Genomic DNA, 14,531 nt, shown 5'->3' with positions numbered 1-14,531 from the left:
ACGTGCATCCTGCAGGCAAAGGCCTTTCACCTTCCCTCTCCTCCACAAGAAGGAAAATGATTTCTCAGGGCAGCATGTGATACCACAGCAAAGGCAGCAGCTGGGAGTCAAGCAGCCAGCCGTGCTGTATTGCTTTCACCAGCATTTATCCAGCCTGTCCTCACCTGCCTTTCATTGCAGGCACTGACCAGTCCCAGCAGCTCCCTAATAATGCACAGCTCCTGCCAGGATCTCTGGCACCAATTGTTTTCCCTACAGGTATTCATGTGGTTGTTGCTGAGTCCATTACCTTTAGGCATGTTGATTTCCAGCCTAAAGACACTGGAAACACCCAGATGAAACTTAAGAGCCCTTTGCAGGCTCCTGGGTCTTTTGCTGGTGCTTTTTGCACAATAGATGCTAAGGAACAAACTCAGTGCCCCTATTCTGCTGCAGCCCATTTGCTCATCCAGCCCTGCTTGGACAGGAAGATGAACACCCAGGCAACTGAGATCCCAAGATCAGAATCTCCAGGAATCCACAGCCCAGCTTTCACAGGGCAAAAAGCCAGAGTTTGCCTGGAAAGGCAGCTGCAGTGCTCATAGCCCATACCCAAGAGGTTGGTGTGCACTTCCCTTTTGGCTTTCCTCCATATCTGCATACTGCACAAAGTGCCCATCAGCTCCAGCTGCTGCTTGGAGCCCCCAAGTAACCACACAACAGGGCAGGACCACGAAAGCAGATCTGCAGCAGGGGTCAGTGCTCCTCAAAAAGCACCGTTTGCCTCCTGTTGGAAGGATTTAGTGCAAGCACTGTGATTAGAGAGCAGGCAGAGCTGCTGGAAGCCAAAATCTTTGTGTGCTCCACAAAGATCTGCCAGGCAGGGGTCAGAGCAGGCCAACAAACCCAGGAGTCCCAACCAGGAATGAAGAGAGAAATCAGAATCCAAACCAAGGTGGAAAAAAAAAAAAAAAAAAAAGAGAGGAATCGTCTTTATTTGTGAAGTATGTTAACAGATGGATCAGCTCAGTGCTACTCAGCAAGAAGGAACTCCTAGGAGCATCATCTGCTCTCAGTCTCCTTTGTCACCTAAAGGTGAACACAATGCAAACCCCCTCCCCCAGCACCACAGCCCCAGCATCTCCTTACTCCAGTGTAGCAATTTGAGATACCAGCAGCCCCCCATTAAATGAGTTATTGCTACCCATGCTCAGCCAATGCCCAGCTCTAACGCTGCCTCCTGGTTGCCTGCTTGATTGTAACCACCCAGAGCATCCCTGGGGGGAGCTGGCCAGAAAGCAATTACAAGACATGCAGGCTGCTCCCAAGCCACACAAAGATGTAGCTATGCTCTTTGCATTGGGAAAGACCCAGAATTATCTTTCTAAACCCATTGGGAGATCATCTCCACAGGTTATTACAGCAGTTTCTTCCTGACCTGCCCCCAGGACAGACCTGCAGCAAACAGGGAGCTGTGACATTGCTGCTCCCCACACACAGAGGCATTTCAAAGTAATCCTACCCAACACACACACACAGCTCTTCCCAAAGGTGAGAAAAAAAAAAGCATTACCCCACCTGCCCCCTCTGGATCAACATGAAGAAATACATCTATGACAGCGACCCAAACTACCAGGAGAAAAAAAAAAAAAAAAAAGGGATTTACACTGACAGGTAGGAAAAAAAAAACCCTCCCACAGCTCTCTTTTATTTTCTTTTTCAAAAAAAAAAAAAAAAAAGGTGTGTTTTAGATTCTACAACTTAATTTCCTGTAGAAAGTGAAGTAACTGAATCGCAAGGACAGGCTAAGTATTTCCTGGTGCTATTTTACCAAAAAAAAATAATAAATTCAGAAGAAAACAATGTCCAGACAAGTTCTTCAGCTACACGTCACCTGGCACAAGAGAAAGAAAAAGGCAATTAGAAAACCCAATGAAGCTGTGCTGGGGGGTGGTGATGAAGCAGCAAAAGGACAACAGCTGCCTTAAGCAAAGCTGTGAGCTCAACCCATCCCATGCTGGAGCAATCAGACAGCCCTGATCCTCCCATGCTGGACAACCCAATGCTTTCTTCCATGCCTCTCCCACTGTTCCAGCAGCTTTGGCAGTTCCTTATCAGACTCCTGCTGGCCTGTGCCTGAGCTTAACAGCAATGCTTGCTCCCCCTCCCCTCCAAATGCTGCACTACAGCGTGGGCAAAAGCTCTTCTTGATGAAGGACCCCAGCTGGATCAGCCCCCTGTAACCAGTAGGATGAGCCCATGGCTGCAGGGAGGGGACAGCTGACCCAGCAGGTCCCCAAGGTGCCTGCAGGTGACCTCAGGTGCAGCACTGACCTCTGCTCAGTTAGCATTTCTCTGGCGGACGTTCTTGTCCTTGTGGTTTGTGGCATTGCTTTTCCTGCCAAGAGAAAAGGGATGATGAAGAAAGCAGCATCAAAACCCACCCTTACCCCACTGGTGTGATTTGTGCCCAAAGAGTTGGGTGAGATAGAGCAAAGTGAGGTTAGCTTCCAGAACGATCAGTTTTGGAAGTGTTTGTGCTGTTCTAAGCAGTGTTTTGCTTCTATAGAGGCCACATTAAAAAAACATGGAGGAAACATCTCTCAGGAAGCAGCCAGCTTTCACGTTCAGCTAGCTCTTACGTTCAGAGCAGATTCCCCAAATGAATGCAATCTGGCAATACAAGCTGAACTCAACAGAAAAGCAAGGCACTTACAGTGGTGCAGAGCCTCCATCATCATCTTCACATCCAGGACAGCACAGAAGAAAACAAAAAAAAAAAAAGGAAACAAAAAAGAAAGAATTGTGTCAGGGAAGAACACAAACATGAAATCACCTCTGGCTCTTCCACTCCTTTGAACCCCAGGGCTGAGCAACCCAGGTGGGGTTACTGCTCACACTGGGTATCACACAGCACTGAACCCACACGGTCATTTCACCAGGGCCTGGGAGAGCAGGGAGGGCTTATCAAGAACACCACACCCTTGTATGAGCTTTAAGCTGCTTCTTGCCTGAGCTTGGACAAGGAGCAAGCTTAGACATAAGCTCCTGCTATGCAGGAGGCTTCGGGAACAAGGCTTTAAGCATCAATAAGCCCTCGTCCTCCCCACACACACACAGTGAAATCAAAACAAATACACTGCACAGCACGTGGAGAAACTCAGCTAAGAAGACACCGAGTCCTTTCACCAGCTCCTTGCAATCTGCCACTTCCCCTGAAGGCTCCATCATCATCTCTGCAGCAGAACAGCACTGCTCTGAGCACTGGGGCTGCCCAGCTTCCAAGATCTGCATGCAGCTGGTGAGAGGATGATGCAGGAGCACAGCTGGAGCCATCTCCCAGTTCTTACCAGTCAAGTTAGCATCCAGCAGCAGAGGAGGGAAGAGTGGGAAGGTAACACCAGCAAGGTTGTGCCATATACAAGTCAGACTCTTCCCAGCTTAGCTAATAGGGAATTGCCAGCCCACAACCACATGCTTGGGGAACAGCATTTGTCTGAGCTGGCCCAGCACTCCCTTCCTGCCAGCTTCTCAAATCTCCAAAGATTTTGGGAGAACACAGCTCCACGTTGCCCTGTTGTCACACACAGAGCTGTTTCCTCACCCACCAGCTCAGGTTCCCAAGTGTTGAAGCTCTCTGGCTGACGAGCCAGAGGGTGGGAGGGTATGAGGACCTTTTAGCATCACACGTCCTGTCTTCATCTGTTAAAGGATCCCCTCCAGCTCTGACTGATCAGCACTCAACAGGACCTGGACCCAGCTGACGTCAAATCATTCTGTCAACCTTTTATAGCTTTATTTTTCTGCTAAGAGACGCAGCTACACGTGAGAACATCTGCCTTCCAACCAGGGCTGTCAGAGGGAACGGATTCACTCATAAAACTGCCCTGAGTAGAATTTCTGAAGCCCTACAGTCAGAGGAGGAACGTTTAGTTCCAGTCCCTCTGCTTCCCCTTCATAGCACTCAGTGCACCTGATGTGTGCTGCTCCCCAGCAAAGGGCTGAAGCGACTGACCCAGCAAGGAGGAAGGACACCAAGCATCTACACTTCATTGTTAACGGGATCAGATAAGGAAGGAAAAGCTGGTTAACACAATGAAGATTCCTACTGATAAGGAAAGGGAGGAACCCCTGTTTTCTGACCAGATTAAAGATAACGCTATGCATGGAGGAAGTCCCCAGGAGTCAGGATGTGTGTGAATCTGAGAGCCCAAAACAGATTTCATGAACTGCAGTTAAGCTAAGCCTGGTATTAATAGAACTGACACAGCCTGCTGTTTACTAATTGGTTTCTCCAGAATGTTAATGGTCAGAGAAAGCCCCGTCCTCGAGACACCCACGTGAAGCAGCTGAACAAAGTGCAGAGGAATTGGTGAGACAAAGGGTCAGTGCAACCTGCGCCCAGTTTTCTTGGCTTGCTGAAGGACTGTCACTGCAGTGCAATTACTTGAGACTAAAATAACTGGGTAATGCTACCATGCTTAGACAAGAAGCATTCCTGAAAGGCTGAATGCCTATCTGACAAAGCACAGTCAGAGCTCTCCATGAGAACGACTTGCCCCCACCTCACAACCTACTTCCCCAGGAAAATTCGACCTCAGCCACCTCTTACCATCAAGAACCTCATCTGGCTTCCTCCTCTTCTCATAGATGAAGATGATGGTGACGAGAACCAGAACTTCTGCCACGATACCCAGGAAAGGCCAAAGAGCTGCCAGGCGGCTGCGGACGCGTAGATTCACTGTAGCACTTCCAGGGCCCCATGAGTTGGTAGCATTGCAGTAGTAGTCACCTGTATCCTGCTCAATGCTCAGCTTGTGGATGCGTAGCTCTGTCTTGTTGCCAGTGCTCTTGATGATGTAACGATCAGAACCATTGACAACAGGCTAGGAGGGAGGAAAAGAGAACATCAGGGTTGGGATAAGGGGAGCTGCTCGCTCACCATGCAGTGCTATCACTACAGAAGTCCTCCTTGCCACAGCACTGAGCATAAAGGATACCCTGATATAGCTAATTCTGACCCTCTGCCTTCTTATTGGTGAGCAGAAGGGGGCTGGGGAAGGGGCAACAAACCACAGCACTTACGGTTTGATCACTTTTGTACCAGGTCCAGGTTTTGACAGGGGGGTAGGAGAGACTCTTGCAGGTCAGCACACCTGTGTCCCCCTCGTTCCCATGCTCTGACTTCTTGTATGCTACAACTTGGGGTTGAACTGCAGCAAGACAAAAAGAAAATGAGACACCTCCCTGCAAACCACTCGTACTCCTTGCAATCCACCTCGCCAGCATCTGATCACTCATAAGGCTTCCTTTCAGTTTAAGGAGCTCATTGCTGGGTCCTGATCCCATCCTTCGTCCAACATCTGACATTTTCAAAGAGGAAAGCACATCAAGCTGCTTCAGGAAAGGCTCAGATAGGTTGGACCAGGTTGCCATTCCCTTCTATCACTGTTGTGGGAACACAAACACTGGTACAACAAAGGCTTCAGGCTGACCCTACAGATGCTTCAGCTGCTTCATATAATGGAGATGTCTCATAGGGCATCTGCTAATTCACAACTAGACACTGAAGCCTTACTGGTAAAGACCAGAAGCAGTTTTTTATGAAGCTGAAAAGCTTCCAAAAGGAAGATGCTCAGGAGAGCACAGCTTCCCCACTCCCCTCCTCAGCCACAGAAGCAAACTGACCACATTACCTTCTACAGACACATTTCCTTTTGCCACTGGGTTTGTTTCATAGATGCATTCATAGACACCAGAGTGTTCTTCTTCATTCCCCTCGATCCTATCAAAAAAAAAAACAAACCCAAACAGGTCATCCTATGAGCCATCATTCTGTTGGTGAACAAATCAGCAGAGCAATTTCAGATGTACAGAAGGCAGATCCCTGTAGGACACCTGAACAGCACCCTCCTCTAGAGGCATTTTCTCCCATCCCAGCTGTTTATGCAGCATCCTGCACCCACCACAGCCCTGCTCTCCGCCCTCCCCTCCCTGCACGTTCAAGATCTTTGCAAAATTACTGCTGGGAGATTTAGTGGATTATGCTGACTGCAACAAACCCCTCATTCTGCAGCTCCCCTAATACCCAGCGCTCCAGGGAAAGAGCCAGCAAAAAGTTTCAGCCCACGGCTGCAATGGGACAACGGCCTGTTTGTTAGCTCTGCTGCACACCGAGCTTCCCACTTCCAAAAAGCACTCAGCTAAGGAATTGAGGTCACACGAGGGAGGCTGGGTTATAAATACTTTAATCCTTGTTCAGCTCCCTGTTGCTATGGGGAGACAGGCACGTCGGCGCTGCCATACAAAAGGACATGATGCCTCTACAGCTGCTGGGTCAGTGCCAGCCAAGCCTGACTGTAATCAGAAAGGAAAGCTCACTGCTCTGCCACAATAAGGCCACTATTCCCACATCTGCTCAGCCACAACCTGCAAATGCTTTCCTATCAACTGCACTGCTTGCTCTGCGAGAGCAGGGCGATGCACATCAAAGCATCACGCAGACAACACTAGAGTGTGCTGTTCCACGTGGCCTTCGAGTCTAAAAGACTATTTTGGTGTTTTCTTTTGCAAGGCTGCAAGCACTTAGGGCTGGGTTAGGGAAATATCAAGTGTCTCCAGCTTAAAAAACAACTGTTGTGTGTGTTCTTATCTGCCCTTGCTCCTGATACTTACGTGTAAGTGATGTAAGAGGCTGAACTGCCTTCTTCTACCTTGAGTGTCTTGTCTCCCAGCATCCATTTGTGACCCTTGATGGGGGTGTCAGATACACTTATGTTACAGCTGAGGATCAGCTTGCCAGCAGAGCTGCTGTACTGCCCTATGATCACCGGACCTATTTGTGAACAAATCCAGAGAAGTTAACATCTGCTATTTGTGACGTCAAGCACCTGCCCAAAAAACCTGAATGTCAACAAGAACACAGCTCCTTGCCTCCATCACTTACCTGTGCATCAGTTTCTCACTAAACCCAATGGATGTTTTTCAACACAGGAGACTTACAGTCCAACAAAAATGGCCCTAGCAACACTGGGGTGCTGAGCTACAGCTGCTCCCAGCGAGGCAGAGCTGCTGCTGTGCACTTCAGGCTGTTGGGAACTCAATGCATGCAGCTCCTCGAGAGCTGAGAGCTCCACGAAGGGATGGAAAAAACCCTGCTGGGAACAGCAGCACATCTTTCTGCTTTCAGAGGCTGCCTGCTGAGTGCCAGCACCTCCCACAGCCTGAGCAGATCTATATGCCTGCAGGCAGAGTAACCTATGGCTGGGAGGGGGTAATAAAGAAGCCCTTATACAAGCTGTGCGTGCATCGGCTGATGCAACCCGAAAAGTTGCAGTGAGATTTCCCTCAAGGGGAAAAAAAAAAAAAAGCAAAAAAAACCCACACAGAACCATGACTCCAAAAGTTCCTGGAGCCCCATGTGCCAAGAAGCAGTAAATTATGCAATACAAGATGACTCAGACGTTGCTCCTCAAAGGAGGCACTCCAACAGCTGCCATTAAGCAGAACCATTCCGCAGCCCCTATGGCACTGTGTTTCCTAGCCTTGCACCCAGCCTTATCTTCAAGAAAGATGGATTTCTGCACAGGGCTGACAGGCATTTTGGTTTTCTGTCTCCTCACATTCCCCTAGAAGGAGGTTCTGCTGGAGTTTTCCATCGTTTACGTTGGAGAGAACAGTTTTTTGCTTTGTGATAAAGCCTCAGCTGGATGTCACATCCTCTCTTAGGTTTCTATTAGTCAGAAATCAACAGCCTGTTGGCTCTGGAAGGAGAAGGAACCGCTCACATCCAGAGCACAGGCAGCTTCCCCACCCTCAGCGCCGCACACAAGACACAGCCATTTCAAAAACGGTTGCACCACCAGCATCTAAAAGCAGATTTTTTTGGTCCCCACAGCTTGAATCACTATGCAGGAAAGCGAGCTTAAAGCAAGGCTGTCGAAAGGAACAGAGGCTGCACGAGGTGCAGGGAAGGGCTGGTTTGTCAGTGGTGGTTAGGGCAGATTCTACCAACAGAACTAAGGGCTCTGCAAGCCAGCATTGGGGCACAGAGGCACTTGGGGATAAGCAGAACAGTCCAGGTCTTTGGCTCCACAAAAAAAGACACAGGATGGTGTTTCGGTTGGGAAATCACAACCCTTTTTTGGGGGGGGTCAAAAGCCAGAGGTGGTGGAGGAGATGACAAAGGGGTGTTGGGGGGGAGGGAGGGGAAAAGGGGGGAAGTCTCTCAGTTCTACAGCCGGGGTGAGAAGGTGAAGGGGATTTTTTGGGAGCCACGGGTGCAAGGGTGAGCATGGCACGAGACTCAAGACACCGGTGTCCAAACAAGTGTCAAGGCCTCAGGATGGCCACTCACGTTCGATGACCAGAACGTTGGCCTGTGAACGGATCCACTTGACTTTAGGGCTCTTCGACAAATGATTGCGATCAGGGTCGTTGCTTGCCCTGCATTCATAAGTACCCGAGTCGTCGCTGCTGAGGTTTGCGATGTAGATGGTGCTGGTTGAATGCAGGTTGTAGGTAGCGTTGATTTTGACCCGGTCCTGCCAAGCTCCATCCCAAAGCTGAGCAGATGTCTCATTAGGTTCGTTACCCTCAAACCACCATTGGATTTCAGGGATGGGATTGCCAACGGCCTCGCAGTGCAACTCGACGCTGTCCTGAGTCAGTCTCCTTTGAGACAGTGGTGACTTTATAAAACCAGCTACGAGTTGAAGAGGTATTAGTGCAAAGTGTTAGTGCAAAAGCAAGAATCCGCCTGCCACAAGCAAAAACTCAGCCGTTGAGAAGAGGCTGCAAGTCATCCTCAAATCAGCACCTGCCTTCTCTCCCTCCCCTTAATCTATGGCTCTCACTTCCACCACCAGCCAGATTTCCTATTGCAAAACCACAGCTTGCAGGAGAGCGTGCAGTATTCCCAGCTATGCAAACACAAATGCTTTCTGCAAGGGAATTGTCTGCATTTCGTTGCCCTCCAGGCTTGGGAGAGCAATGAGGCCGTGCAGGCTGAATGCATAGAGCCAGCCCTGCCTCCCAGCAGCATGAAAAGCACTTCCCTGCACACATCTCTATGGGTACACCGAGCATCTGAGCACAGTTCCTTGCTGTAGCAACGCCAACGGGGGTATCTGAAGTATTTCTCCCACCTTACAAGTCCTGCTCCAACCTCCCCAAGCTGAGAATATTACGAGCCGTGCTGATTTCACACTGTGCAGAGGCATTTCTCACCCTTCATAGCCACTGGCAGGCAGCAAGATGAGACTTTTCACCCCAGGCAAGCCAACTTTGCAGCGGTAAATCAGTAATAAACAGGCTAAAACCAATCACCTAGAAATATACAACGTGTTTATTGACCCCAGGGGTCCACGTCTGAGAGCAGACAGTCCAAAGGTTGCAGCTAAAGCAATGCAGGGCTCTGAGAGCTCAGCTGCCAAATACCTCCAGCAGCTATCAGCCACATCCAGAAGCCCCAGACTGCCCAAATCATCACAACACGGGGAAGGGGGAGGAAGAAGAGGCCCTGGGGAGGAGGCAGGAAGGGTGGCTCTCACCCAGCATCACTCCAGGAAAAGGCATTGTGGAGTCAGTGCTACTTACGTGACAGCCCCAGTGAGGTTCCAGAGAAACGAGGGAGGTTTGCAACACTTATTTCCTGCAGCTGACTGCAGGTTGTTCTTCCCAGAACTGCCAACGTGCAGAACAAAAGCATCCCCAGCAGGAAATTAATTTGCTGGTATTAAGAACTTGGATGTCACGGTTATACAGACGGTTCCACGTGGGTTTTGTGACACAAAGGCAGGAGGGAGATGGGCTCGAGGCTGTTTTGTTGTTGTTTGTTTTTACACAGCCTTAGGACATTTTAATGTGCCATTTCATGGCTGGTTTTGGGAGCATAGAAACGAGTTGGCATTATGAAACCAAATTTCCTCAAGATAAATCCAAAGGAGCCCTGCAAGGTACATTTCTCAAAGGGAGATTTAGCTTTCTGTACTGAAACTTCAGAGGTTTGCAAGGATAGATGAGCCTGGAGAAGCAAGGAGAGCTCTGACCTCATAGGATACAAGGCAGCTTTAGCAGACAGTTGATATTTAAAACCAAGGCACCTTAAAACAGAGGTCAGAGCAGCCTGGGAGGCTGCTGCTATTTTGTGTCAACAACAGCACTGCAGATCACTTCTAAAAATGCACCTTTCAGAAACACCTTTGCAAGCAGCTTTAGTTTCCAAGCCACAAAAGGACTACAGAAACATAACAGGGACACCAGAAGGATGATCCTGAATTGCTTTGTTTTTAAGCAAGAGATGTAAGAGGTGTCTGAAGCTGGAGGGTTGGTTTTGTGCATCACACCGCTGGGCTTCAACGCTCCCAACCACCTCATCACAAAGAACCACGGCATCAATACCAGCACATGTAGAAGCCTGTCCCTATTAACTACAGCCTGACTCAAAATAAGGGCTAATAAGCAGCAGTGGGTTTGCATTTTGTTTCATTTCGGGGTGTGTGTGCGTGTGTTTTACGAGGTGATTACAGCAGGCTGATAAAACAAGCTGCTGCAAGGTTACGTGCTATGAGTTAAAGGGCACTCAGAGCAGTTTAGAGGCTGTAAAGCAGATCCTGCTCCAAAAAGTGCTGAACGTGGAGGAGAGGTGAACCCTTCCCCCCTCCATAACCCCTGCAGTTGGTTGATTTGAAGAGTAATCTCTGTTGAAGTCCCGGTCAGGAAAGGGGCTTCATTAAGCACATCCTTTACAATGCAGATCTAATAGCAGCTGCCTGCAGGGCAGGTCCTCCCACCCAGGTTTGCAAGGCTGGAAACAGCTTTTCCACACTTGCTCTGCATCACGCAGTAAATTCTTTGTCAAAAAGCAAAGGAGGAAAACAAGGTGCCCCCCCCCCCAAAAGCTTACATCCCAAACAGACCCCAACAACACCTAGAAATCAGCACATCCATATGCAACAGAGTGAAACAGCCACAAAGGGAACCCAAATTTCCTATCCACTCGTGTTTCCTAAAGGCAGCACCTCGACACGTTGGACCTAATTTCATTATCCGAAGGGTTTGCTCAGAGAAGAAGGAAAAAAACACAAGGTGAGGGCAGAAAGTTCCCTCTTAAGCCCTGCCTGAAGGCAGGCACAGACAGGAGGCATTCAGTGCCAGGTCCCATCCATCCAGATGTATCCAGAGGGGATTGTTGGCTGCAGCTCTGGGAATAAAGCATCCCTGGATGGGGCCCTGGGCAGCCTAGCATTAAATGGGGTGGTTGGTGGCCCTGTATATGGCAGGGGGGTTGGAGATTCATGATCCTTGAGGTCCCTTCCAGCCCTGACCATTCTGTTATTCTACCTCCTGCTCCCCCCAGCTATTGCAGGAGAATTTAAACTTCATTGCCATAGGGAAATGCCTGGGCTGACATTTCTGCCCCCCAGGCTCCAGCGTTTGGATCCCAATCGGAACACTGCAGTAACTTTGTAGCCTGAACGCAGCATCAAATGTTTCAGCATCGCCACCAGCAACACTCAACCCCAACCTCCGATCTGCATCAGGGGCTGAGTCAGAATCCTCCGGGGAAAAAAAAAATAAACCCTCAAACCCCGAGGCCTCAAACGAACCCCGGCCACGTTTTTATGCCATGAGATAAAGAAGGGAGAAACGGCAACGTGGGCACAGCTGAGAACGGGCGGATACGGAGCGGTTCGACGGCACCGGGCACGGCACCGACCGTCCTGCGGTGGAGGATTATAACAACTTAAGCTCCATGTGAACATCCTTAAAGGTTTAACGCCCTCAGAGCCGCTATTCCTCCATAAACCCAAGCAGAGGGAGGAGCGGCTGAGTTATCCCGTTGTTTATTGCGGGCAATTCGCAGTTCGGATCAGCACCGCTCCGTTCCTCATCGCTTTCGGGGACTCCGCGCGGTCAGAACGGAGGCGGAGCGGCGGTACCGGACCTGGGGCAGCCCCCCCCCACCCCCGGCATGGCCCGGGCAGCCCCGCCCCGCAGCGAACGTGCCTCGCCGCAGGGAGACCGAGCCGCCCGCCCGGCCCCAACCCACGGGGAGCCCACCGACCCCCCCCCATACAACCCACCCCCACGGCTGCCTCGCCCCGAGCCGCTCCTAAGTGCAGTTCTCCCATCCCGGAGCTGATAACCCCCGGTCCGGTACAGGAGTGCTTCACCCCCTATAAATCTCGCATCCAACCCCATCCCGCATCCCTCGCAATCCCCGCTTTCAGCCCTCCCGCCCCATTTCCCGGTGCCACACCTGTAGCATCGCCGCCGGTCGCCAATAAGCCGAGCACGAGCAGCGCCAGAACCGCGCACCGCACGTCCGCTCCCGCCGCCATCTCCGCCCGCGCCCCGCGCCGCCCCGCACCGCCCACTATAAGCGCCGCGCCGGGTCACGAGGGAGGGAAGGACACAGCGGCGAAACCACGCCCCTATCTGCCCACCCTTCTACCAATAGCGACGCCGTTCAGGAGTTTTGTCCCTCCCTCTCAGCTAGATCTGACCAATCAGAGAGAAGGGCTCAGAGAGCGCCCTTCTGCCTCGCGTTGCCTGCGGGGAGAGCCGGTTCGGGCCGGTCCAGCTGAGGCTCCGCCCACCGCGCGGCGCGCAGCCAATAGGAAAGCCCGAGGTGCGGGGTGGGGGGGGGCAGTGCGCGGCCCCGCGGAACCGAACGGGAGCGCGCTCCGGGGCCGCCATCCGCGGGCGGTGGGGAAGGGCAGAACCGAAAGGGAGGAAAACAGCGCGGAACGCGGTCGGAGGGAGCTTGTCCGAGGAGAACGGCCGAGTAACAGCGGCTGCCCTTTGCTCTGTGCTCTTTGCGGGCAAAATCCAGCTGACCCCAAAGCTGTGCACCGAACATAGAGGGCATGGGAACGGGATGTCCATAGGGCCGGGCTGGAGAGCCCCATTCAAACCTCCCAGCCGTCCTCGGAGCGGAGCAGCACTGAGGAGTCCAGAATCCAACCTGCAGAGCTGTTATCTGTCCTTGAACTTCTATCAATCCTTAATATTTGTGACCCCCCCCCCCGGGGGTCTCCTCCATGCAGGGGGACCTGCAGGGTCCCAGGAGTTGTGCCTGTGCTCAGGGAACGGCAGGTGGAGGTGGTGACCATTGCCACCCGACCACCATAGGGTCCCCAATTAGAACCGGGTGACCCCATGGCCACACTGGAGGCACTGGGGTGAGCCGAGGCCACGGCTGAGCACATGGGAAGGGAATCAGTCAGCGTTTCCCCAGCCCAGGGGGTGAGGCTGAGACAAAGGAGGCCTGAGAACAACAGCAGGGTCCCTGCCAAGGCAAACTGGCTGCCCAGCATGCTGAGACCTGGCTGGTGGCAATGGGCCCCCCGGCTCTCAGCTCAGATAGCATCTTCCATTTGCTCTGGGTTACGCTGGGGTTCCAAGTCCCCATTTCCAGCCCAGCTGAAACTCCCTGATAAACACCCAGGGACTGGGGCAGGAGATAACACAGCACGGGCAGGTGCTTCAGCTCCGATCAGCAGAGCAGGGGGCCCTTCACAGGGCAGCAGCTCTGGCCCTGAACCCCCTTCCCCCACCTTGGGCAGTGACTCTCAGCTGAACTAACCCTAGAGCTCATACCTAACAGAGGGCAGAGGTTGCAGGAGAAGGTGGGGGTGGCAGGAAATCCTCAAACAATGCATGCACCGACGCCATTCCCTGCAGTGCTCCCCATGGGGAGATGCCTGTTGTTGTAAACTCTTTAATCTTCCAGGAGTTCCTCTTCCCTCCAAAGCTCTGCTTCCATCCACCACCACGATCTGCCTGGCTGCCCCCTCCCATTTGTTTGCTTGCCTCTCCTGCACCGTGGGAGCCCGCAGACACAGCTCCAAGCGGCTGCTTCTATGTAGGATACACACCTGCAATGCACAGAGCAACCCCTAGGGTGAGGAAGGGGTTTGGTTGATCTGGAAGCTGCAGCTCAGGCTGGTGCTGCTGCCCTGTGCTAGCCCTACTGAAGTGATAATAATCCTATCCACCTTTTAACCTGATTTCCTAAGGCAGCAACGCACGTGCATTGACCATGTGCAGGCACAGCACTCAGTCAAATCCTTATCCGGTTTGCACAATGTCAGGCAAGGGGAAATTTTGCTCATTACTGATTTGAGGCGGGGGGCACAGAGGCCCCAGCCCTAAGAAATGAGCAGCAATGCTTTTCTTCCCCCCCCCCCCCCAAGCCCAGCCCAATGAGGCACAGGTCGGAGCAGGGCAGAAGCCAACACAGCCCCAGCCAAGGCACACAGCCCAGCTGTTCCTGGCCTGCAGGCTTGGGGTGCTGCCCAGCTGCACCCACATCAAGAGAAGCCAGCAAAAAACCAGGCAGCAAGAGGGCACTGCTCCAAGTTTAGGCAGATGGGTGCTGCCTGGGCAGGTCTGGGGCACATAGAGCTGCCTGAGCCCAGCAAACTCTCAGTTAAAGCCTACCTGCTCAACAGAGAGAAGGAGGGATGAGGCTTACTGCAGGAACCCCCCCAGCCCCACATGCAGCCTTTGACACATCCTTGAACTCACCCAAATCTGGCCTCAGG

The 14,531-nt window shown here is 51.9% G+C and overlaps 1 protein-coding gene across 2 annotated transcripts; it reads right to left on the bottom strand.

The window, feature by feature from the left end:
• Positions 1 to 957: 957 nt before the first annotated feature.
• On the bottom strand, positions 958 to 12,396 carry BSG (basigin (Ok blood group)). Of its 2 annotated transcripts, XM_031604234.2 has the most exons (9): positions 12,242 to 12,361; positions 8,336 to 8,683; positions 6,655 to 6,814; positions 5,676 to 5,764; positions 5,065 to 5,192; positions 4,592 to 4,865; positions 2,696 to 2,720; positions 2,314 to 2,377; positions 958 to 1,873 (listed from the first exon to the last, which is right to left on the bottom strand). In XM_031604234.2, exons 1-8 carry the CDS (start codon positions 12,321 to 12,323, stop codon positions 2,320 to 2,322), a joined length of 1,164 nt encoding a protein of 387 aa, XP_031460094.1. In that variant the 5' UTR covers positions 12,324 to 12,361; the 3' UTR covers positions 958 to 1,873; positions 2,314 to 2,319. The 2 variants fall into 2 exon arrangements, with proteins under 2 accessions (XP_031460094.1, XP_031460093.1); XM_031604233.2 differs by lacking the exon at positions 8,336 to 8,683 and having other exon boundaries at positions 12,242 to 12,396.
• Between the last annotated feature and the right edge of the window lie 2,135 nt (positions 12,397 to 14,531).

The sequence above is a fragment of the Phasianus colchicus genome, chromosome 28, assembly GCF_987193195.1.
Source record: "Phasianus colchicus chromosome 28, bPhaCol1.hap1.1, whole genome shotgun sequence".
Taxonomy (NCBI): Eukaryota; Metazoa; Chordata; class Aves; order Galliformes; family Phasianidae; genus Phasianus; species Phasianus colchicus.
This window is presented reverse-complemented; position numbering and strand designations above follow the sequence as displayed.

Excerpts from the sequence above, each read along its gene's own strand:
- BSG (XM_031604234.2), bottom strand. The coding sequence starts at position 12,323 with ATGGCGGCGGGAGCGGACGTGCGGTGCGCGGTTCTGGCGCTGCTCGTG. Across the intron at positions 5,765-6,654 it reads GCCTCTTACATCACTTACAC|GATCGAGGGGAATGAAGAAG; the intron begins GTAAGTATCAGG and ends TTTTTTTGATAG. Across the intron at positions 2,378-2,695 it reads GATGGAGGCTCTGCACCACT|GAAAAGCAATGCCACAAACC; the intron begins GTAAGTGCCTTG and ends TTCTCTTGGCAG.